The 23281-nt window shown below is 37.7% G+C and overlaps 1 protein-coding gene across 1 annotated transcript; it reads right to left on the reverse strand.

Annotated features, from left to right (window-relative positions):
- Nucleotides 1-292: 292 nt before the first annotated feature.
- Nucleotides 293-13560, reverse strand: LOC142621542 (lysine-specific histone demethylase 1 homolog 3). The gene is made up of 9 exons (XM_075794822.1): nucleotides 13258-13560; nucleotides 10488-13106; nucleotides 7387-7528; nucleotides 4859-7150; nucleotides 4595-4688; nucleotides 3526-4013; nucleotides 1714-2430; nucleotides 1488-1562; nucleotides 293-1057 (listed from the first exon to the last, which is right to left on the reverse strand). The coding sequence occupies exons 2-9, from the start codon at nucleotides 12803-12805 to the stop codon at nucleotides 992-994; spliced, it is 6192 nt and encodes a 2063-aa protein (XP_075650937.1). The 5' UTR covers nucleotides 12806-13106; nucleotides 13258-13560; the 3' UTR covers nucleotides 293-991.
- Between the last annotated feature and the right edge of the window lie 9721 nt (nucleotides 13561-23281).

Here is a 23281-nt window from a genome sequence, read left to right on the forward strand (position 1 = left end):
CTTAATTTCAAAATGTACATACACTGATGAAGTTCAGTATATATAGTGTAACACCAAAACAATACCTGGAAGTTGATCTTGAAGGCATTATCTGTCATACAATGTCAAATGAATTTAGGTGATCAAATATGAAACAGGCACCTTAGCATATTTATGTCGATTCAGTGTCACAAACCACGTGATAGATGCCCTTAAAACTTAAATGTTGTTAATAATATATAATACACCAGACACAAGCATACATCCAGGATGCCCTGCAAGTGCGAACAGAATAAAAGACAAAATCCAAGTGGAAGTCAAGGCCATCAAAGATGCACTTTTGAAGGCAAAATGCAATTCCTTTGCTCAAAATTTAGTGAACAAAAGATAAGTCAGTAACTAATGTTCAACTTAAAAAATCTGAACAATGTTGAAGTCCTTTTGTTGAAAGGATGGAAAAAGATTCTGTATGCTTGTTGACACTAAAATATCCTAATCTGTACATATTGAAAACAAGAATGTCAAGATAAAGTGTCTCATCAAGGAAGATCCCCGAACAAAAAAACAGGGCTTAACTTTTCACCCTAGGAGGTGCAGCCTTGATGGATGATGAACCAATTGCTGAAACTAATCCAATCTTATCGTCCCACCCAGATGCCTGCAGTCCAGACCATCCAAGTTACGATACTTGAGCCGATTTCTAAAGCAAGAAGTCTATGCCACCCCCAAAAATGGCCTTCTTTGTTGTACTCCATGACCATCTCTGATCACACTTGCAAGGAGGCATCAGACCTTGAACAGTTTGCATTGAGAGGCAATGCCATTATGACCAAACAGGCTACAAAAAACCATCCCGTTTCTTCCACAACGCCTTCTGGATCATTAACAGGATACCAATCATGCCCCATCACCACAATATATGCAACAAACTCCTGCAGAAACAAGGAACCAGACCACTTCAAGCCTTGCACATAAATGGTACCAAAAAAAGGTCACCCAATCCCTGGGATTATCAAGATTTCACATTTGGCTTCATTTCCATGTGCCTTTCAATCAGTTTGTCTACAAAAGAACGGATCTGCAAGTTTAAACATAAGAGGACGAATCAGAAGAAAAGACATACCATGACATTACAAAATACCGCTAAGGCTTCATTTATGCAATAAGGTTATTCAGCGGATACAAATAAAAGCTATTGCAGAAAATTTGGTTCCTTTCTTGTTAGAAAGAACAATTCTATAAAATATATATATATATATATATATAGATATCTATTAATTTGTCAAGGAGAAGTTTTGTGCACAAGCCAACCCTAAAGAAAGCAATATAAGACGGGTGCTTTTCCAAAGGAACCAACCAACAAGGCCAACATGGATTCGTATATTTTAAAATATATATATATATATATATATATATATATATATATATATGTATATGTATATAGGGAGGAAAAAGATCCCCCCAGACAAATAGATCCAATGTTAATAACATAAAAATGTAATACACACCTTATTCCTGCGCTTGAAATCAAGAAACTCTGAAACAGACATTGTTTTCTCAGCATCTGTGGCCTGCTCCATGACCTGAAAATTGAACTGTAAGACTGAGGAAAAAATAAAAGAACAGTTGCAAGCTCATGTTTAACCATGTCATATAAAATCCATCAGGATTAAATTTGCAACTAGATAGATATAAAAGGAAGGGAGAAAATAGGGAAGATGAAAAATAAGTAACCTTAGTTGCAGTTTTTTTCATAATTGACTTGTATCCTTCCTTGTCAATTTTCCTTGCTTTATAAAGGGGCATAAGCAATGATGCAACATAATCCACAACAGCCTGCTTAATGCGGTCAGCCCCTCGAGAAAGATTTTTTACAGACTCCTTGTTTACCGTAACTTGTGAAACAGAACTCTCATTTGCCAGTCTATCATGCTTCCAGGTGGGTAGTCTCGAACTTGTGTCTGAATCCTCTTCATCCTTTATATTCACAGTCGAACGGAAGAATTCAGAATCAGCGGCAGCTGCCTGAGATTGCCATCTGTCAATTGCATGATAGTCCTTTATCCCCACACTACCAGCTGTATCAACCCATGCTTTAGTATAAATACTGCTATCCACAGCCACACTTTCACCAGAGTGCTCTCTGAAGTTCAAATGGCTGGCAATCTCATTTGAATGGCTCCGCAGCGAGAGGTTATCCACTGAAACTTTTGAACTGTCAAGGTTAGCACAAGCAGCAGAGAAATCAACAGACCAGTTCCTAACTTTGCAGTTCCTAGAGTCTATTTCTGATATACAATCTTGTCTTCCCAAAACTCCACCAGACCACTTCCTTCTAGTATCAACCTCATCCATTTGGGAAAATTGATCCCGTCTAGCAAATTTGTGAAATGATGGTATCTTAGGAAGCTGCAGCAATGTATTACATTTGGCCTCTGATGACGCGTAGGCCTGCAATACAAAACCACCACTAAACTCCTTTAGAGATAGTGACCAGAAGAAAGAGGAAAAGATTCACAAAGATAAGTAAAACAGAACAGCCTATGACTAAATATGGCTGCAGAAATAAAGTGCTATGGCACCATCCATTCCAGGTAAATATCAACATAATTGCATGCTATCTAAATTGCGATCAACCTAATTAAATAATAACAATAACAAAAACAAATAAAAATAATGGCATCAACAAACCAAGCTACAAGTGATGCTTGTGTAGTTAAAATTTTAGTGGTTATGTTTGGATTCCACAGCAATTTACTCCAAATTGATACCAAAAATAAGTATCAAAACCTCATCATAGTACTGGAAAGTTTGTATAAAAGTGGTGAAGGATAGCCATATTTAATGTGTAAAAAAAAGTGAAGAGTCTGTATCATGAAAATTGCATTTTTCAGGCACACTAAGAACATTAACAAGAACACAAGGTATGGCAATATTTACACATGTAAGACGTTAAGTGGGTCAGCACATAACCATGATCTAAGCATCTTGCAAGGTTACATTTTTTGTATGTACTGCACTTTTGGGGTTATCCTCACAGTTGGAAATTTTATCAAATATGGGATGATAGTGGTTGATTGATGTTATATGTGCAAATGCAGTGGTGCAACCATGGACCTCTTGTTACAACATTGCACAATCGCTACGGCTTCAACATTCATGTTATTTGGAGCCAAATGGATTGTGCCTATATCCATCCAGGAGTTGCTTCAATGTTGGAGAAGGAAACCCGAATCATTCATATTTGGAGTCTGGACCATAGTCCCAATGTGTTTCACATGGACTCTATGGAAGGAAAGAACATTTGAGGGGGGAGATTTGTCAGTTATGCGAATTAAATCAATGTCTATTAGCTCTTTAATTTAATTGGATGCAGAATTTTTTTAGTTTCATTGAATTTGTGTGATCTTGAGGAGATAGTTGAGCATACATCCAGTAAACTAAAGCTGTCCCCCTTATCCTATATAATTGTATGAGTTTTCTTCAATACAGATCTTTTACTCATCAAAAGAAAAGAAGCATTGTACCAAATCAAGAGAAACAAACCTCAGCAGCTGCAAGTGCCGCAGCACGGGCTGCTTCTGCAGCAGCAAAGGCAGCCCGTTCTTCCTCAGACATAGCAACATTGTTGCCCTCCAGCTCAGTATCCAGAGTACCTACTGAACCTTGGGACCTTGATGTAATCTCCATTTTTGAGTCATTTGTAGTTTCGTGTTGGGCTGCTTTGCCATTCACTTTCTTCAAATTAGCATTAGAAAGCAAAAAACTTCCAGATGCAGGAACCTGCACGTTTCCTTTATTCTCCAAAGCACCATGATGCGTGTGCAGAGGCGGCTTTCCCATTACTGGATCTTTGAGAGATTTTCTCTTTGCTGAATCTATAGCAGTTGCTTGCCTTGATAACTTCAATCCACCATTAGAAGCTTTTTCCTTGCGAAAGACTTCAAGCCACACATTAACCAGCTGACTTGCTATTGCACGTATATCTCGGCTAGTATGTACACAAACTTTTTCTTTCACAGTTTTCCCTATGCCTACACAACAGTATCAACAAGTAAATAATAATTGTAATGAAAAGCATACTCCATCGTCAACATTGTTGATATCAAATTACTTCTAGAAAATGAATTCATATCAAGTCAAGTCAATCCAAACGCATTCATATGGGTGCATTTACACATAATTTTAAGAAAGAGTGACTTCTAATCATTCTAGTTAAATTTTCATATCAAACAACTTAAGCAGAAACTATAAGCACATTACCTCAGCATGATCCAGTTAAACAATTCAAGTCTTCTTTTTTTTTTTTTTTGATAAGTAATGGATTTAACAATTCAAATCTTGAACAATCAAAGAGCTAATATCAGCTGAAACCACATAATTTTTCTCCTGCACAGTTTTCTGCTGAACATGTGTATCATTTTCCCAGTGAAATTTATTTATCACCCTTCCTGAAACTTTCTTCCAGAAACAGACTAAGAAGACAGAATCTAAAAACGTGAATCACTAATAACTAAATTAATCTTCTTCTTTTTCTTTTTCAGCATAAGCAATCCTCTATGTGTGTATGCATGTGTAAATGCTGCATACAAAGAACAGAAAGACAAATCAATACCTGACAAGCGCACCGCAAGTAGATCAGTTGAAACTCGTACAAGTAGACGAACACAATGCCGCAAGAGTTGGGTCCCATCCTTCCCCATAGAGTCCTATCATAAGTCAAACAAAATACATGGCATCAGAAATTTTGTTTAAAATAATGAACATTGGATGATGTCAACAGCCAAAGAACAAATACATTACCTAATTCCATATTCCATTCATTATAGAAATAATAATAAATAAATAATACTGAAAAACTATGGAAGGCAAGAAATACCAGTATCCATGAGTTGAGTGTAGCAAGCCCTTCCTTGGTCCCAGCAAAGGATTTCAAGGTTTCAACACGAAGATTCAACAACTCTTTGGCCACACACAATCGTCCTGCAGTAGTTTTTGCATTGAAGAACATCTCCTGTAGTAAAGCTTCTATTGTCAAAATCTGGCCTCCATCTAAAGAGTCCTTGTAGAGTACATTAGAAAGCTCAACTGCATCAAGTCTCTTTGTTATGTCCCTAACTTCATCCCTCTCAAAGTCACTCTGTCTGTGGACAACCTCCATTGCCTCTACTTCTGCAGTGTAGTCTTTTCCAGTCCTCAATATGTCAATTATACGCACTGCTTCCCGCAGCCCACTCATCATTGCACCACCAACTGTGTCAGGATGCTCCTTGCAGGTGGCTTCACCAGCAAAAAACAAACAATTCTCTACAGGCCTTCCCAATAGATCATAATCTTCTCCAGATGCTCCAACAGCAACATAGGAGTAAGCACCATAGCTAAAAGGATCCCTGCCCCAGTCTGTCACTACTGATGCAACTGGATCAGGAACTGAAGCGTCACCAAAAAGTTTACGGAGAACCGTTAATGCATGGTTTACATGATCAGACAAGCTCATGTTTTGGCCATCTATAGCTGCCTTACCAACCACTAAAGCTATAAGAACAGGAGCCCCAACTGTTTTCCTAAGATTCCAGAACATAAAGCACTGGCCTCTTCGGTTTGTTTCCTCGGCTGTTGCTCCAAAGTAATCCACAGAATCATCCCAAAATACTTCCGGAAACTCCAAAACCACTTTATTGAGAACTCCAAAGCCAAGCCTCTGGATAGAAGAATGTTTCCATTGGGGTAAAGGTGGGGAAAACTTTAGGGTATCTGCCTTCAAGCACCCAAGTGGCACTGTAATCAGGACAGCATCTCCCAAAAATTCACTGCCATTTGACGTAGAAACTTTGACTCTATAACTCCCACTACCATTACTTCCAGAGTCCTTGGTTTCATATGAAACATTTGTAACTATATGGTTCAAATGAATGGGAAGTCCATCTCCAAGAGACTCAACAACAGTGCTGTAACCCCCTTTAATCATACAATGAGCTCCTCCAAATCCTCCATAAACATCATCTTGGTTCCAGTAGGGAAGAGATACTTGCTTAAGCAGAGCAGCACAACCATACTCTAAGTTGGCAAAATGCCAGTCCATAACCCTCCTCTCCAAAGGATCCAAAATCTCTTTAGAATAATTTCTCAGAGGAAAACTGCCATCAACGCTACCTTTATTGGAATCAAAGAAAGCATTTTTAGAACCATGCAGTTCAGTCTCTTCCTTATTTGTTCCTAATCGTGCCAAACGACGCTTCTTAAGGGCATATTCTAAGCCATCCTCAAGGGACATTCTCATTGCATGTTCCCCTTTCTGGGCAACAAGCAATACCATATCATCGAGAAGGCTGTTGTATTCTGCTTCCAGGCGGTCATCCAGATCTGCAGGAACTTTTTGACCTGTAACAATATCATAAAGAGGGCAGTCACTGTTTAGCACAGTCAACTCGAGGCCCAACTGAGCACAAACCAATGAGGAAGGATCCGGTCTCCTTTCAGTGGCCACATCAGCCTCAACACCAGTAATAATGCTAGCACCAAGATCCACTGGAACAGACAGAGATGAGCGGTCTGTAAAAACACGGCCACCTATCCTACTCCTAGCTTCAAGAACTGTTACAGAAAAACCCTGCCGTTGCAAGTGGCGTGCAGCAGTTAAGCCAGCAGGACCAGCTCCTACAACAATGATTCTCTTTCTAACATCTGAATCACACTGCAGAGAGTGATCCCCCCCAACCTGATCATCTGAGGCAGATTGAATGGTGCACAAGTCATTCACTAACTCAGATGTGATGACAGGGTCTGTTAGACCATCCAGTTTTTCACACGATGGACCAGTACTTAGAACGGGCATATTGTCAATGCTACCATATTCTGGGTAATCATCAGCTAGACATTCATCACGTTCTGTTGCATCAGGTAATTCAGGTGCAGCAGGAGTACCAGCCCTGCTACCTCTAATAGCTCCAAGCATCTGAGTTGCATTTTCAAGGATAACATCATTCTTTGCCTCCATCGAAGTATCAGAACTCTTAACCTGACCAACAATAAAAGAAACTCCATCCTCCAAATCAGCCACTGAAGACCCAGAATTTTCCTTCAGATTTTTTCCATTTAGAAGCTGATAATTATGCTTAGCATTAGTTTCTGTTTTCTCCTTCTCAGAAGCAATTCCAACATTTATATATCCCTGTAAAAAAAAAAATGGTAAGCTTTAAATATATGCATGAAACAAACAATATAGAAAGACTTATTCATTTTTTTTTAATAAGACTTATTCAATCCCTAGAACAAGCACAAATTACCGAAAAACAAATAAAAAATAGGGGGGCCTGGGGGGTGGGAAGCAAACAAACAGATGCATCATTTTGACAAGAAAAAAAAAAACAGAACATAAATAAAACTCAATACACTTTACAAACTTACACTATGATCAAGAAATGCATAGATCTCCCTGATAAGAGTAGCATGTGACGGTTCGTCCTCAAAAGGAGTATCAGAGACCCCACAGTCAGCAAGTGGTAATATACGGCTAACATCTTTACTCCAAAGACTCAATATCCGATTCCTGCATGCCACCAAGCAATTAAAAGGAAGTGAACTTGTCATTAGAAACATCAGTTCTGGGTAAAAGATAATATTAATGTATAACTCTAAAAATAATATCTAGCGTATTCCTAGTTCAAATAAAAAGAATACGCAGGACCCAATCATTACTCATTATAATTGAAAATTTTCAGAAGCTGATAGAGATGCACAGAGAGGCTGGAATGTTTGTAGAATTTTCATACAAAAAGGCACAGAAGAGTAGAAGCCACAATATCAGAACCTCCGCTTAGAGAAGAAAGCAAATCTAAAACAATTTCAAATAATGCAGAGTATTCTTCAGTTAGATACAACATACAGGTATTACCATATTAAACTTAATTTCAAAATACAAAGTCAAACAAGGCACTAATAATAAATTACATATCTACCAACAGCAGCACAATAAGTGACAGTCAGCCCATTTTTGGTACAGCTTATTTTTCAGTTTTTTTGAGTATAGGGTTGCTTGAAAAGGCTGTAACTAGAAAAGATTGAACATTAAAAAAACTGTACTTTGAAAAGGTGCTGTTTGAAAACGCTATACCAAACGGGCATAGAAAGAAACCAGCGTTGTAGATGATTTACTTGGCAAAAATCCCTAGGATTTAAGAAGAAAACAGAGTAGGGGTAAGACCAATTATATAAAATTGGAACACGCCTAGAGAACCAACATATATAAGGCTAATCTAACAGGGGCTACTTGCAATAAAATCACATTATCACAGAACTAGATTCTAAGTAGCTGTGGCCACCTCTGTCATGGAATAGCACCACCCCAATCTATAGAAAAGGTTTCAACAGGGAGTTGCTGACTTGCTGTCAAAACTTCAATAAAAGACATTATTATATAAATAATACATAAATTAATCAGTTGTCTTTTTTAAATAATACATACCCTTTTGCCCCAGCATCAAGCCACTGAACATGATCTTAAATACAAGGCCAGCAAAGCCAGCATGTAATAAAAAAAATTGTCATTATGACTATTAGCTTTCCGTCTACAAGATTCAGTGCCCATAGTCTTTCTTTTCTTTTTTCTTTTTTGATAGGTAATCAAAAAAGTTTTATTAAAGAGAAAAAAAAAAGTACAAGTTGTTCATGATGATGAACAACAAGAAAAAAAAAACAAACAAACAAAACAAAACAAACAGCACAGCCAAAAAAGAAATCAGAAAACTAAGCTAAGGGAAAACATAAATTCAGAGAGAGAAGAACAATCAGTAAAACCCCAACAACGAGACCACTCCAAAAGACTACGTTGGCATAAAACCTTTAACTCATCCAACGTCTTCTCATTATCCTCAAAGGAACGACGATTTCATTCCAACCACAAAATCCACATTAAGCACCCTGGAACCAAATTCCAAATGTCCGAATTATGTTTCCCAAGCCACTGATGCCAACAAGATAACAAACCCGCCACTATAATGCCAGGAGAAGCAAAGCCAATTGAAACTTGAAAGCATGTAGTTTCTCTTAATCCTAGTCTAAAAACTAGCCTAACTAAAGATTACATCTACATGGGTTCAACTTTGAAAAAAGCTTTATCCAATAAAATGGGGAAACAGTTACCTACCTCTTTTTTAGTTAAGTCTGTCACCAAACTTTTTGTTTTTTAAGTGACAGTGTTACCTAGTGTTGGTAAAAGCATCAAGCGCACAGGCTACATTTTCCAAAAATTATATACTAATCTCTAATATAAATATTCATAAAATATCAATTAAAAAAAGAGTGATAAACTCATATATATATCCTTTTTTTGATAAGTCGGTCTTTAGGTAACATTAGTTGGGATGTGGAGTCCAGATGTAGCTCAAATAATAACTAGAGCATAAAATCGGGCAACAATGGACTCCTTCAAATATATTTTGTCTAACAGGAAAAGTGGACAATTGTAAGTTTAAATTTTCATAAGTTATATTTCTTAGAATTTTAATATAGTAAATTTGAAAACAATTATCATTGGACAATTTAATAATAATTAGAAAGTTAAACATTACATTTTATCTTGAGCTTTATACAAATAAATAACTATGATTTACAATAGTTATCTATATGGTCCAATCATAATATATCCAAAATGCAAAGACCAAAAAGTACAATAGTAAATTTATCCTTGCTTGTGTCTTTTGATAAGTAAACAAAAATTGTTTGTGTAATATAGCACCATAAAAATAGTTTTTGTATGATAAATCAATGGTCCACATCATTTCCTTCAAGATCAAGCAATTAATTTTAATGTTTCATGTTTTTTTAGCAAAAAAATTTATAAAAAAAAAATGCCTAGGCATGATTTGCACTTCTTCAAAAAGCACCCAAACAGTGTGCATGAGATGCACAAGTGAAGCACTAACACCTTGGGGCTTTGAGCATGACTAAGTGGGCTTTTGACAACATTTGATATACTTTCATGGATATTAGCATATTTCCAAGTTAAGCAGTTGGGAAACCACAGGAAAGCTTTTCAGTGGTTGCCTGAACATCAGTATTATGCATTCAAAACTAAGTGAATCTCCAATTAATCATAAAAAACTAAACCGACCCCCCCCCCCCAAAAAAAAACAAAAAAGAAAAGCATTTTGTCCTGCTTCTAATACATATATACAAAAATAACAAGGGTTAGCAATGAAAACAAATATCCATACCAGATCAACCTCAGTGACGGTAATTGCAAATACAACAGAAACTAAAAATATGTTTCTTTCCGTTTTTTGGTTAATAAATACAGAATTAGAATTATGAATTTTATGCACAAACTTCAAAAAATTGGCATTGCATAGACATGACACACATAACAGATGTGCTTCACTGAAACAAATTACCAATAATACGAAATAATTAATATTAACTCTTTTGAATGGCAGAAAAATATACTTATATACAAGACAGCATCCAAAAACGCCACTGCATAAAGCCAGGTTTCAGAAATAATAACTAACCTGCGCTCTAAATACTCCTGAAGCCCACCTTTGCGCTTCAAGACCTCCTTAAATTTAATCTTCTCAACTGGACCAACTGCATGAGCTTTCAGCCCAGCTGATACTGCCGCTGCACTACCATTTTCAGCCTCTACAGCAATAACTGAGGAGGTATCAGACTTTGCTCTTGTTCTATAAGAATGCTCATTATCTACAACACCCTGACTTTCGAGGAATCCTTGCTCATTTAACAAAATGTCCCAGTCAGCATCCCCCTCATAAGCCATGTCTCCATGCCTACGCTTCTTAGGCTTGCGCAGAACACGCTGGACAGCAGATAGCTTTCCATCTTTGTTTTCAAAATCAGGCACAGATGTTGCATCTTCTGGGTAATTGTCATTCTCATCTCGAGTTATAGATGGAGAAGAAGCTCCATTAGCCTCCTCATTGGCCGAAACATAATCATGACTAGGAACACAAATGCCTTTCGATGCATCATCAGAAGGCTGATTTTGATGTAAAGTGGAGCAGCACTTCTGAATGGATGCCAAAGACTTATTTGGATAAAGACAAGTCTCTGAAAATTTGTCCTGGTGATTCAACTGGAAAGCAAGTCCTGACTTATGTGCTCTGGTAGATGTCATAGTATGTGGAGATAGCTGAACATCAGAAACCATAACATGTTCCTTTTGCATAAAATCTGAAGCAAGATCTGGCTCCTCAGTGCAAGTATTGATACCATCACCATCACCATCACTGCAAGCATCTCCCGTCTTCATGATATGAGAAGAGGAGTATTGAGATATACATTTTGACGAAACCTCCAAAACTTTTCCAGAAACTGAATTGCAAATATCCCTGGGATTGTATATACATGATTTCTTTAACAACTCATCATCATGGAAAGTCCCCACAATTTCTTTCTGGACCATAGAAGAGGAAATTTCAAGGCTTGCATTTGATACATGCACTGTTGGAATACCCTCCAACTGTCGAGTGAATGTATCTCTAAAACCTGTGTCAAACTCAACCTTGCCAAACTCATTGTCTTCTTCCATCTTCGTAGGGCCAGAGACAGAATTTGGCAATTTTACAACATCATGAACCAAAGTGCTTGTGCTAACTGTAGGAAAATGGTCTAATCTATCCTTAAAATTTTGAGTTCCCATTGCAGCCTTTTGGCTAGGTGCTGAGTAATTGCCCTTGAGTTGAACACAAGTAAACTCTCCATCACAAACTTCATTCAAACTATCATTGTCCACTTTATATCCCTCCTGCACATTTGAACCACAAGGATCCTCCATGGCCTCATTTTGAATCCCTTTGGAGGGAGATCTTGAAGACAGTGAAAGAAGAGGTGGATCCTCAAAAATAATTTTGGAAGATCTCTCATATCCATTGTCACTAGGTTTCATACTCTCTTCTTTAGTTGCTGAATCAGAAGGAAGCCCTCTAGTTGAATCATGGTTCTCTTCTACGCAGTCAGAAACTTCACAAAAGCTGTCATCTGATCTTTTATTTTTAGATTTCAAACTGGTGCACTCCAATTTTGAGGCAGAACCAGATCTAAGTCTCCCTAGGGTTACGGGCTTTGAAACACCTACAGAACTTTCAGAGCACGGGCTCAACCCATCCTCCAAAGTCTGGGCCTCACTTTTCTGCTTTAAACTTGGAGAAAACCGATATTTCTTAATTGAACCAGACTGGGCCTTACGAACAAATTCCGATAACGAGTCTTTCAAATTTTCATCCACAGACTGGTTAGGACCTTCCCTGGGGCACAAACCAGACTCCTCCCTCAAAGAATTACACCCAGATCCCATAGACTCTAAATCATTATCCAAAGCAACATGACCATCTACTGTTTTCACCATTGAATTTATCTTGGGTCTCTTCACTTTCCCTTTACACTTGGATTCTACCCCTACATCCATAGTCACATCAGACCCTTCATCACCACCCATTACACGCCCTTTCTCCACATCCTCCACAGGCCAATTCGATGATCTATCCGAAGAATCCACCGCATTCAAAGCAGAACTCCTTCCCCTTAGAATTCCAGATCCACAGTCTTTCTTTGGACCCTTCAACTTCTTCTTGAAACTCGCCAAAGTATCATCCATACCCCCCAAGTCCTCTCCCTCAACCTTCAATTTCTCTTCTCCAATATCAGCTTTCTTTATCCCCTCACTCTCTAACCCAGACTTAACCTTCTTAGGGTTTTTTGTTCTCCTCAATTTGAACAAAGCCCCAATGGGCTCATCATCGTCCGAAACCAAACCAATCTCAACCGGCTTCGATCTCCTCTTTATCCCACACTTCTTATCCTCCCCATCCATTGTAGCTACACAAATCCTCAATCAGAAACCCCTTTTTTACGTAACCCTAACCCACCTTCAGTGCCAAAATCGGCACAAAACAAACTCGAATACCAACCACAACCTTCCAATTCTCTATCACAAAATTTTCGAAGCTCATGTTTTGTATACAACTCGTTCTTCAACCATTCAAACCCATAATCATGAAATTCCAAGCTAACCCAATATCCTAACACCCATCAGAAACACACAACCAATCGCAAATTAATCAAAACAATCACTATCTATCAGTTCAAGGGCAAAGGTTGTCAATGGCTTCTCTCTGATACAACCAAAAATTCCAAAACAAACAAAAAATAAATTAAAAACAGAACAAAAATAAAGCCCTAGGTTTGTTTCAAATAAAAATGACTAAGCCCTACAGTTAAAGAAAGTAAAGAGATAGAGAAATTTGGGGTGTCACTGTGTCAGACCTGAGAGCTTTGAAGCTGCGTTAATGGAATTTCACGAAGAAAGTGAGGTGCGCACGTTAGCGTCGAGTCACAGGTTGAGAAGGTCCGCTCTATAAAGTTGCGCCGTGGAGATGAGTGAGTGTGAAAGAGAGAAAAATAAAAAAATAAAAAATTTTACTGACAAAATTGGAGAATTAGAAATTTGGAAAATGAAATTCGGAGGAAAAACAAATCCCGTCACGAGGGATTTTTTCTCATTTTTTGCACGGCACACTGTTTATGTGATAAGAGAGAGAGAGAGAGAGTACAGAGTTAGGGCAGACCACGGAGGCAGTGTTTGGAATCGATAAAATTTGACTTCCTAATAAATGGTTTCTAATTACTTTTGCACAAAGAAAAACAAAAAACAATAAAAAAAGAGAGGTTTCTAAGTAATTACCAGGGAGTTGGAAACGTACGAGCTTCTAGAAGGGTTTCATTTATGGCAACTTCAAGTCTTCAAGGGGAAATTTTTCAATGAAGAGTCCAAAACACATGCGGACACGAGAACATTAGGGTACTAGACCCATTATTAAATTCACTCTTCCAGGGGGGAAAAAAAAAATAAATAATGACTTTTTTTTTGCAAAAGTATTCATCTCTTTTAATTTTTTTAATGCTCGTACCAAACCTTGATAGTGACTTGTATACTTTTGAGGGAAATTATTGGATAAACTCTAATCATTCTTTTTCTATGTCAAGCTTGTATATATTTTACGAGTCAAGAAAATTTTATCTCTTTATCCATGGAATCAGGGAATGGCAGACCTATGTTTGAATCATATTATGCTCTATTTGTCTTGACATACAAACATTTTCTTACTAAAAATGTTTTTGACAATGTTCTCCAGCAAAATAATTTTATATTGTTTGTTTGCAATGACAATGTATCAATGTTATACTTAAAGTTGTTTTTGGATGAAAGGGAGATAAGTAAAGGGAGAAGGGACTTAGAGTTCTAATTCACTATGTGTTGATTCTTTTAAAATAGAGTGGGGAGTGGATTTAAGGGCATTTGGAGGTGTGAGATATCCCTTGATTCCTTCCAAGCCCCTCAATTTTCATCCCCGAAATTTTGGAATTTAACGAGAGGAGTTTCACTTATATTTACATTACTTAAATTATTGATTTTACTTGTATGGTGTCATTTTATTTGTATTTCTTTAAATTGAACAAATGAGTGATATAATTATCAATTAACAACTTATTCATATCAAGAGTAAAAATGAAATGAGAATGTAAAAATTGATAAGTGAACAAAAAAATTAGGAAGGTTGTAATTTGAAATGAGTAAATTCACTTAAAGATGGAGGTGACCCTATTGATAGAAAAATGAGGAAGAATCGTTTGAGATGGTTTGTTAATGTTTAGAGGTGAGTAATTGATGCACAAATGTGAAACAATGAGATAATTCAAGTTAAGGAAACAATATAAGAATTCTAAAATCAACATTGATATAAGTAGTAAAAAATGACACGTCCATTATGAAAGTAATAAAGCGTACGAATTCAAGTAAACTAAATTGGCAAATAAAAAATACATACACATGGTCAGCCTTTATTGAGGCTTGGTTTATGTTGTCATTGTTGTATATGATGTCTTCCCATACTTAGTTTTTCAAACAAAGAAGATGAATATTTATCATTCTTCCCATACTTAGTTTTTCAAAACATTTAAACAAAAGAGAATTTCCCCCCCCCCCCCCTCTCGGCCCTAATACGCTCTACTCTTCTCGTTCTCCAAACTTCTGTACACTTTGTAAGATTCTCCAAGCCTTACAGACTGAGGGGGAGAGAGAACCACCAAGTCATATTCGCAATTGAAAGCATCGAAGCAAGCTTTAGCAACCTCTTCCATGGTAATGTTCTGCAGCTTCTCCATTTAGTTAGGCCCAAAGAATAATATAAGCTTTTGCCACAGTTGGATATGCAATTTGAACTTCTTTTGTTTATATCTTGTGATGAAATTATATAGATAGAACTTAGTTATTTAAGTGGTCATCCACACCGCACCATAGTTATTTGATTGGTAACAAAGGGCGGTAAACTTCATTGGCAAGAGGGGGTGGCAATCTTGATTTGTTTTGAGAAGTAGGGGTATTCATTAGTTAGTTGGACTTGGGTTAAGGATCAAACTAGGGGGGGAATGTGCAGATTAGGCATGTGGATGGCATGAATATAGTAAGTTAGGCATAGTTTGAAACTATGTAGGAAAATAGCAACTCGAGTTTTTGAAACTCGAGATTTACATAATAAATCGAGTTTCAAAAACTCGCTTTATGCTCGCTTGGGCTTGCTGAGGTGGAGAAAATGCCACTTGGATCTCGAGTTTCTAAAACTCGTTTTAAGTCTACCTAAACTCGAGTTTTATAAACTCGAGTTTGACTATATCTTATTATAAATTATGTAGTTTATACGCATATAACTCGAGTCTTAGAGACTCGAGTTTTATGCGAAGAACTCGAGTCTTATAGACTCGATTTCCTCTGGGCATGTTTATTTAAAACTCGGCCCGTGGCATTTAACTCTCTCACATTCTCCACTCTCGCTTTCAACACACGAGAGAAAACCTAAAATCTCAGCCTCACTAACTCTCTCACTCACTCACCCTCACTAACTCACTCACCCATAACTCTCTCACACCACTCACTCTCACAAAACCACATTCTCCACTCTCTTTGCTCTTCCCTCTCGCGGATTCATATCTAAGGTAAGGGTTTGCATAATTTGATTGTCATTATAGTTGGGTATGTTGTCTATGGGTGTGGGTTAAAGAGTTTTACCATTTATTTTGTAGATAGTTAACATAACTTAGTTAATTTATCAATATTGTGAATTATAGAACTTTGTTTTGTTAGTGTTAATTTTTTGAGTATTTATTTGTATAGTTTTTGTTATCAAAATTTTATTCATCATTTTATTTTGATCATGATCTTACAAATTTCTTTGACTTTATTTATCATTAGTTTGGGTATGAAATGGGTAGTGAATGGATGTAATGAATGGGAATGAGTATGTAATTATCAAAATTTTATTCATCATTTCTAGGTTTTTATTTTTATCATGATTTAACAAATTTCTTTGACTTTATTTATCATTGGTTTGGGTATGAAATGGGTAGTGAATGAATGTAATGAATGGGAATGGGTATGTAATTATCAAAATTTTATTCATCATTTCTAGGCTTTTATTTTTATCATGATCTTTCAAGTTTTTTTGACTTTATTTATCATTGGTTTGGGTATGAAATGGGTAGTGAATGAATGTAGTGAATGGGTATGTAATCATGCTCCTCTACCCACCTAGTTCTTTCAGAACCCTTTTAGGCATTATAGGTCACCACACAATGGAGTAATAGATAATTCCGTCTCTCCATCCACTAGGATTAGAAGGTTTACGTCTTGGCCTTTAGATATTAATAGGCACTCTATAACCTGGCTTGAATATGTTCATTGGTAAGATTGCATTACTTTTTTCCCTCACTTTACGACTATGTGATTTAACTAACATAGGACTTGACTTGAACAGGTTCACAATGCAAATATTGTTATAATCATATACCATGGTGGTCCGCTTAAGAATCCCAATGCGAACAAGGGATTGCCATTTGAGGGGCCGGGTATGAAAACTTATTATGCCGAAGTTGATCGTAGGTTGAAAACCCTTGATGAATTGAAGATATTTGTCATGGAAGAGTTGGGTAAGAATCCTGATGCGTACAACATGCAAATTACTTATCGTATGCCAAATGAAATCATGAAGCACCGGATTAATTACAAGTATATGCTGATAGAAAAAGACAAACATGTGAAGATCATGTTTGACAAGTTGGAGAGTATAGCTGAAGTAAGTAACATTGAGTTGTACATACAGTTGGAGCCGCGTGCAGGATGGCAAGAGGATATCCAACAAACAACTAGAAGCTTACAAGTTGCGCTTCCGGATGCTCAATATGAGTATTCTACACATGTAGAGGATGATGATGTTCATGCCGATGGAGATGATGATGATGATGATGATGACGACGACGACTATGTTGATGAGACTACTGCCGTTAACAATGATGATGACGATGATGATGACGACGACGACTATGTTGATGAGACTACTGTCGTTAACAATGATGATGACGATGATGATGATGATGATGATGACGACTATGTTGATGAGAATCTTGCCATTAACGGTGAAGATTTTGCCGATAAAGATGACTATGAAGACATGATTGAGAGAGGGGACTTTCGGGACTTTGGGGACTTTGAGAGGGACATTGATGACAATGAGACATTGGACGGCGGTGAACTCGATGCGTACAATGTTATTAGTGTCCAAAACATTACAAACACAATCCCGCCTACGCACCTCCTACATTGTCATTCTCTCGCAAATACTTGGGAAAATATGGTTGATCCTTCGCATATTGAGATGCCATTTGTGTCTACTTGGAGAGAGGGGATGAATTTGTGCAAAGGGTTGACTTTTGCGAGTAAAGTGGAGGTGAAGCGCGTATTAACAATTTGTGCCCTCAAGGAAAACAAAAACTTTAAGATCACTAGGTCGACGAGGAAAAATTTTTGTGCGAAATGCGTGCATAGTCGTGCAAGTGGTATGTCTACGCAGCTATGAAGCCCGAGCTCCAAAATCTATGGATGGTCACTTGTGTATGTGGGTCCTCACACGTGTATACCGACCGGGGTGCGAAATGATGGTAGAATGATGAGTTGTAATTTTATTGCGGCGAGAAATCCATAACAAGTTACTTGAGGATCACACCACTCAAATTAAGCATCTCGGATCTCCGATGAGGCGAAATATAATGGCCATAAGCCTTCTTACTACAAGGTATGGGATGCGAAACAAAAGGCGATTGCGCTTATGTTTGGAGATTGGGAAGAATCTTACCAAAGGCCGCAAAAGTTGCTAATGGCGTATATTGATCGTGACCCGACTACCCGGTTTGCTATCGTGTCACACCCACCGATATGAAGATCACACCGTATTGTTGCATTATGTGTTTTGGTCTTTCGGTCCATGCATATCGGGATTCAAATACGCAAGCCGGTTATCGGCATTGATGGGACCCATCTGTATGGTAAATATCGGGGAAAGTTGTTGGTCGCAATGGCAACCGATGCTAACAACAAGGTATTCCCTCTCGCCTTTCTTGTTGTGGATTGTGAGTCGGGGGTCCAGCTTGGAGGTGGTTTTTACGATGCCTCAGAGAAACGATTGGCCACCTGATACCTGACGACGGCATTTGCATAATTTCTGACCGACATCTCGGTATCAAAAACGCCATTGCAAACTGGCCTAGAAGGGATGATGGAAAAGCAAGGGTATTTCATAGATATTGTCTTCGACATGTTGCTAGCAACTTCAACACCCATTTTCAGAACTCGACTCTAAAGTCAGCGGCGTTGAAAGCGGGATATGCTAGTCAGGTAGTTAAATTTGCTAGATACATTTGTTGCCAACGAGTTGCCAATGCTATCTTCTACAATAATCAATTTGCCAACATAGTAAGAGAAAACAAAGGAATAACACAACTACTTGGTTAAGTCACTATCATAAGCATTTCTATGTCCAAAGACTAAAAATTGATTCGGCCTCCCATTTCCTCCAACATGCTAAAATATCAGTCCAATGGACAGTTCACAATTATCTCATCTTTAAAAATCACCATAATAAACATTTGAACGGTCCAATGGACATTTGAACAGTCCAATGGACATTTGAACGGTCCAATTTAGCCTGACACGTTAGATTGACTATGTTTCTTCAGCTTACTTGCTCTTACCTTAACCACACCAAATCGGCTTACGGCCCCCGGCTAGAGAACCCGTTCAATAGTAAAACTATGAGTAATACTCTTGTTGTCCCATATTATTTACTAATAAGTTTGAGACTTGTTAAAGCTTCTTGCCCAAAAGCTTAAGCGAGTATGTGGAGAAGCCTAACTAGTACATAATTTCACAACCAAGACCATACCAAACTCAAAATGTGGAACTTATCTCTTTCACACCCCCTATCATGTGATGGCCCCAAAAAAAAAAAAAGGACAATCCAATATGACTAATATTATCCAACCACATGAACATCTAGAATAGAAAATGTGTCACAAGAAAATAAGTTCTTTCTCCTAAAAAAATAATTTGAAATGCAAATTTTTTTCATAAAATATAACGGTAGATTGACATATCGATTTCCTATTTTGGTGCTTATAAAATCGACGGAATTAACTAGTGCAAGGGAAAATTTGGATTACGCTCTTTAGGCTACAGCTAATGTGTAATCATATATACATCGATTTTTGCTCTTAGAAGCATTGGTGCAAAAATAATCATAAGGAGTATGAAAGCTTGTGCCTATGTAGATCATATATGTAACTTATGTTACGTAATGGAAAAAATATTTTTGAGGTTCCAATAACAAAAAAGTAGTAGCCATATGATAGGCTGCTGCTTTATAGAGTAAGGTCCCAAGGGCAGGGCCTCTGCCAATGATAACAAAAATGGGCTTAGTCCCCATTTATGGACTTCTTTTGTTTTTTGTTTCAAAGGTAAAATCAAACCTAACAGAGATATGATCTGAAAGTGTTTGGAAAGAAAAACCAATCATAACAGAAAGTAAAAATTATTATTGTATTGAAGCATGAAATTTACATTTGGGGAAAAAATTCATTGTAGCCATAGAAAGATCACACTGAAAATTTTTCTATCAATTCTTTATTCATTCATTTGTTCACTCATTTATGGCTTATATTGGTATATATTTCCATATGTCTCCAACTACCTTTACTTGCTTCTACTGGAGAGTTGCAAACCAAGCCACCAGCTTCGAAATATCCTTTAAGCTAGAGCTCATTACCAAAACAAAATGTCCATATATGACTAGCCTTTATTAAATATACAGCATCTTATAGGAGTGCCACCGAGAATTAATAATGTATATTTTTTTTTTTGATACGTAAATGATATTATGATATAAATGATAATGATATGCATAAATTGACTTCTCTTCAGCCACATTTATGTATTTCACTTCATAGCTTAAAATAACATTTTTTAAACGTTTGTATCACAATGAGAAAGCTTGGAGACCTATACACACATTTACGTGTGTGCGGACGATAAGCCTTTTTCTAATTAAAAAATATTAGCTGCCTTAATCCGTGACAGTTGAATTTGAAAACAACAATCAAATACGCCGGCGAGAGATGAAGGAAAACATGTTCGCATGGCTTCCTCAAATGAAGAATGAATCAAGCTATTTTAAGGCCCACTGAACATAAAGAATATAGCCCCAAGGCCCTGCTCGGGGGATAATGGGGTGAGGTGGAATGAATGAATGAATGCGGGTCAAGCATATGAAAGGCACGAGAGATGATACTTGTATTTAACAGATTACATTCACAAAGGCTACATACCTAAAGGGTACATATAAGGACCATTTAAACAATAATTCAACAGAAAAAGGCTCAAAACATGAATACAATGAATGAGTTAGATGAAATTATTAGTATACTAACCTGCCCGTTCGAAGCACAAATTCCTCGATTTCTTTGATAAGATCTTCGTAGCAAAGGTGCTTCCTACATTTATCGGTACATAAAGATCTCGGTTACAGGAGAATACAACGGGAGTTATTGTTTAGCGAAATTATTAACCGGACACAGGTCACCTGGGGAGTACATAGGTTCACCGGTTTCAACATTGTAAGATTACCGCATGGACAATCGGCACCTAGTCGAAGAACAAGCTCTCCGGTGCTTATTCTAGCATACAAAATAGGGCTTGAAGGAAGCATGTCTTCAGAAGAAGCCGATTCTCAAAGATCGTAGTGACCTCCCTCATGACGAGTCTAATGATTTAGTGGCAATAGCCCTCGACGCCTTTTTCGGGAAACACAGCAATTAATAGCTTGTAACCGCTGATACAATAGACAGGAATTTAGATCCGGAATCTCATCCATAGGAATCCCGGCCACATATTGCCCTTCGGACCAAACTCTTCTCGCCTACATATGCAATAGAATTCGTAACATATGTTATGCGAAGATTAATGATAAAGAAGCATTAATGCATCCTATTCCAATGTATCAAAGCGACACTATATTGCTATCTCAAAAACTAGTGATATTATAACAAAAACTATGCTCTAGGTGAAAACGTATAAGAATATTACTTAACGGGAGAAATGTGCACCAATATGTACCGAAAGTGATCACTAACATTGTAAATATCACTAGAACATGTGCAGTTTTTTTTTTCCTTTCCAAAGATGATGGATGAATTTTAATTTAAGATGACTAATTTCATCGCATTGACAACATATCTTTTCACAAACGCATTTCGTATACCTCGAAGAAAAGACTCAAAAAACCGAGATCCCAATGACTTGTAAAGCATGTATAATATTTATTCTTAAATAGAAACCATTTTGAAAAGACCGTAAAATTCAAGTTCTATGAAACCGACTTACTTCCACAACTACCCCTGCTCCAAACAACGGCACCATTTTCCGCGGGGTTTTGAAGCTTCCAATGACTTCGGTAGCTTAACAACAAGGCTTTCGGCGGAGCACCATGAATATCCCTTGGCAAAGATGTTCTTGTGGTTGCCTTCGAATCACGGTGATCTTCCTTCGAGAAAATTTCCCTCTGCAAATATCTTGCATATATTACAACGAAGTGAAAGATCATCACGGGAGAATGCATAAAAATAAAAGATAAAAAGTTCATCCAACAGGAAGATTCGCAACCGGAGTCACAAAAAAGTGCACATACCCGCATCAAACAGTGAATTAACCAAAGACAGAACTTTCTCATTATCACCATAATCAAATGTAAGCTTCTCCTCCTTTTCACGAAGCACTAACGACTTGACCGAGAGAGACCGAGGCCGAGCCTCTCCACGAGGTGAAGAACTTGCAGATGATGCCGAGGCTCTTTCAATGACTTCAACTTCTTTCCGGCTTGGGCAAGATGCGCAAAGGTTGTAGGGAAGCAAGTTAAATACACCGGAACAAAGAAATGAAATCTCATATTGTGGTAACTAAAGATTACGGCAAATGCATGCCATGCATGTGCCGCCGGAGCGGAGGGTGCCGGGGGGGGGGGGTTGTTTCGAATTGAGAAATGTATTTTCTTCCTCCACAAAAGGGAAAGCCAAAGTTAACAGCAAAAAAAATAAAGGCAAAAAATTTGAACAACAAAAACTTACTCAACAGCTACGGCCGGTTGCTTAATGACGGACGATGGAGGAATACTGCGTGCCGACAAGAACAAAACCTTCTACGTGGGTATCACTTCGCACTCTAGAAATAATATCAAATTCCACTTATCAATATGAAAATAAATTACATCCTTAAAAGCAAACGGACATGATTTAGAAGCACTATCACAAACAATTCAACAAGTAAAGAAATCAAAAAATTCCTAAAAAGCATGTGGCAAAAATGAATTAAAAAGCAACAAGCTTGGAATTAATTTTACTTGTAACTCATTGCCTCACATTATCCACATCCACATCCACCACATTTCGTGTATTGCTTCTTTTTCAAGATTCACCAATTTTGCGTTTTTTAACCCTTATGTAATGTTTGGGCGCGGGGGAGGAGGTACGTGGGGCATCATCCTTAGGCTCATCATCGTGCTGCAAAGACATTAGATGCATACAATCAATATTCGGTGTAATGATAAGAATAAAGTGAACCACAAGATATATCATTACATTGTTGGTAATGTTATCATACCATAGAGCCTGCCTTTGTGTCCTATTTTGTGTCCACCGAGTCCACAAGTGGGTGCTCTTCTAGTACGTTGTGGTCTACCTCGTGGGGGTGAGGGCTGCCGGGGGGATGCTCGTCCAGGTACATCGGTGTCAATCCCAGTGGAGGCCACTAAGGGTCGGATGAGGATGAGGTAGGTGGGTAATGATGCTGTATAGCTAGGAGTGGGGATCATTGTCATGGGCAAAGTGGGTGCATTGGAGCTGGTGGGTGGGTATG

The sequence above is a fragment of the Castanea sativa genome, chromosome 1 (genome assembly GCF_040712315.1).
Source record: "Castanea sativa cultivar Marrone di Chiusa Pesio chromosome 1, ASM4071231v1".
NCBI lineage: Eukaryota > Viridiplantae > Streptophyta > Magnoliopsida > Fagales > Fagaceae > Castanea > Castanea sativa.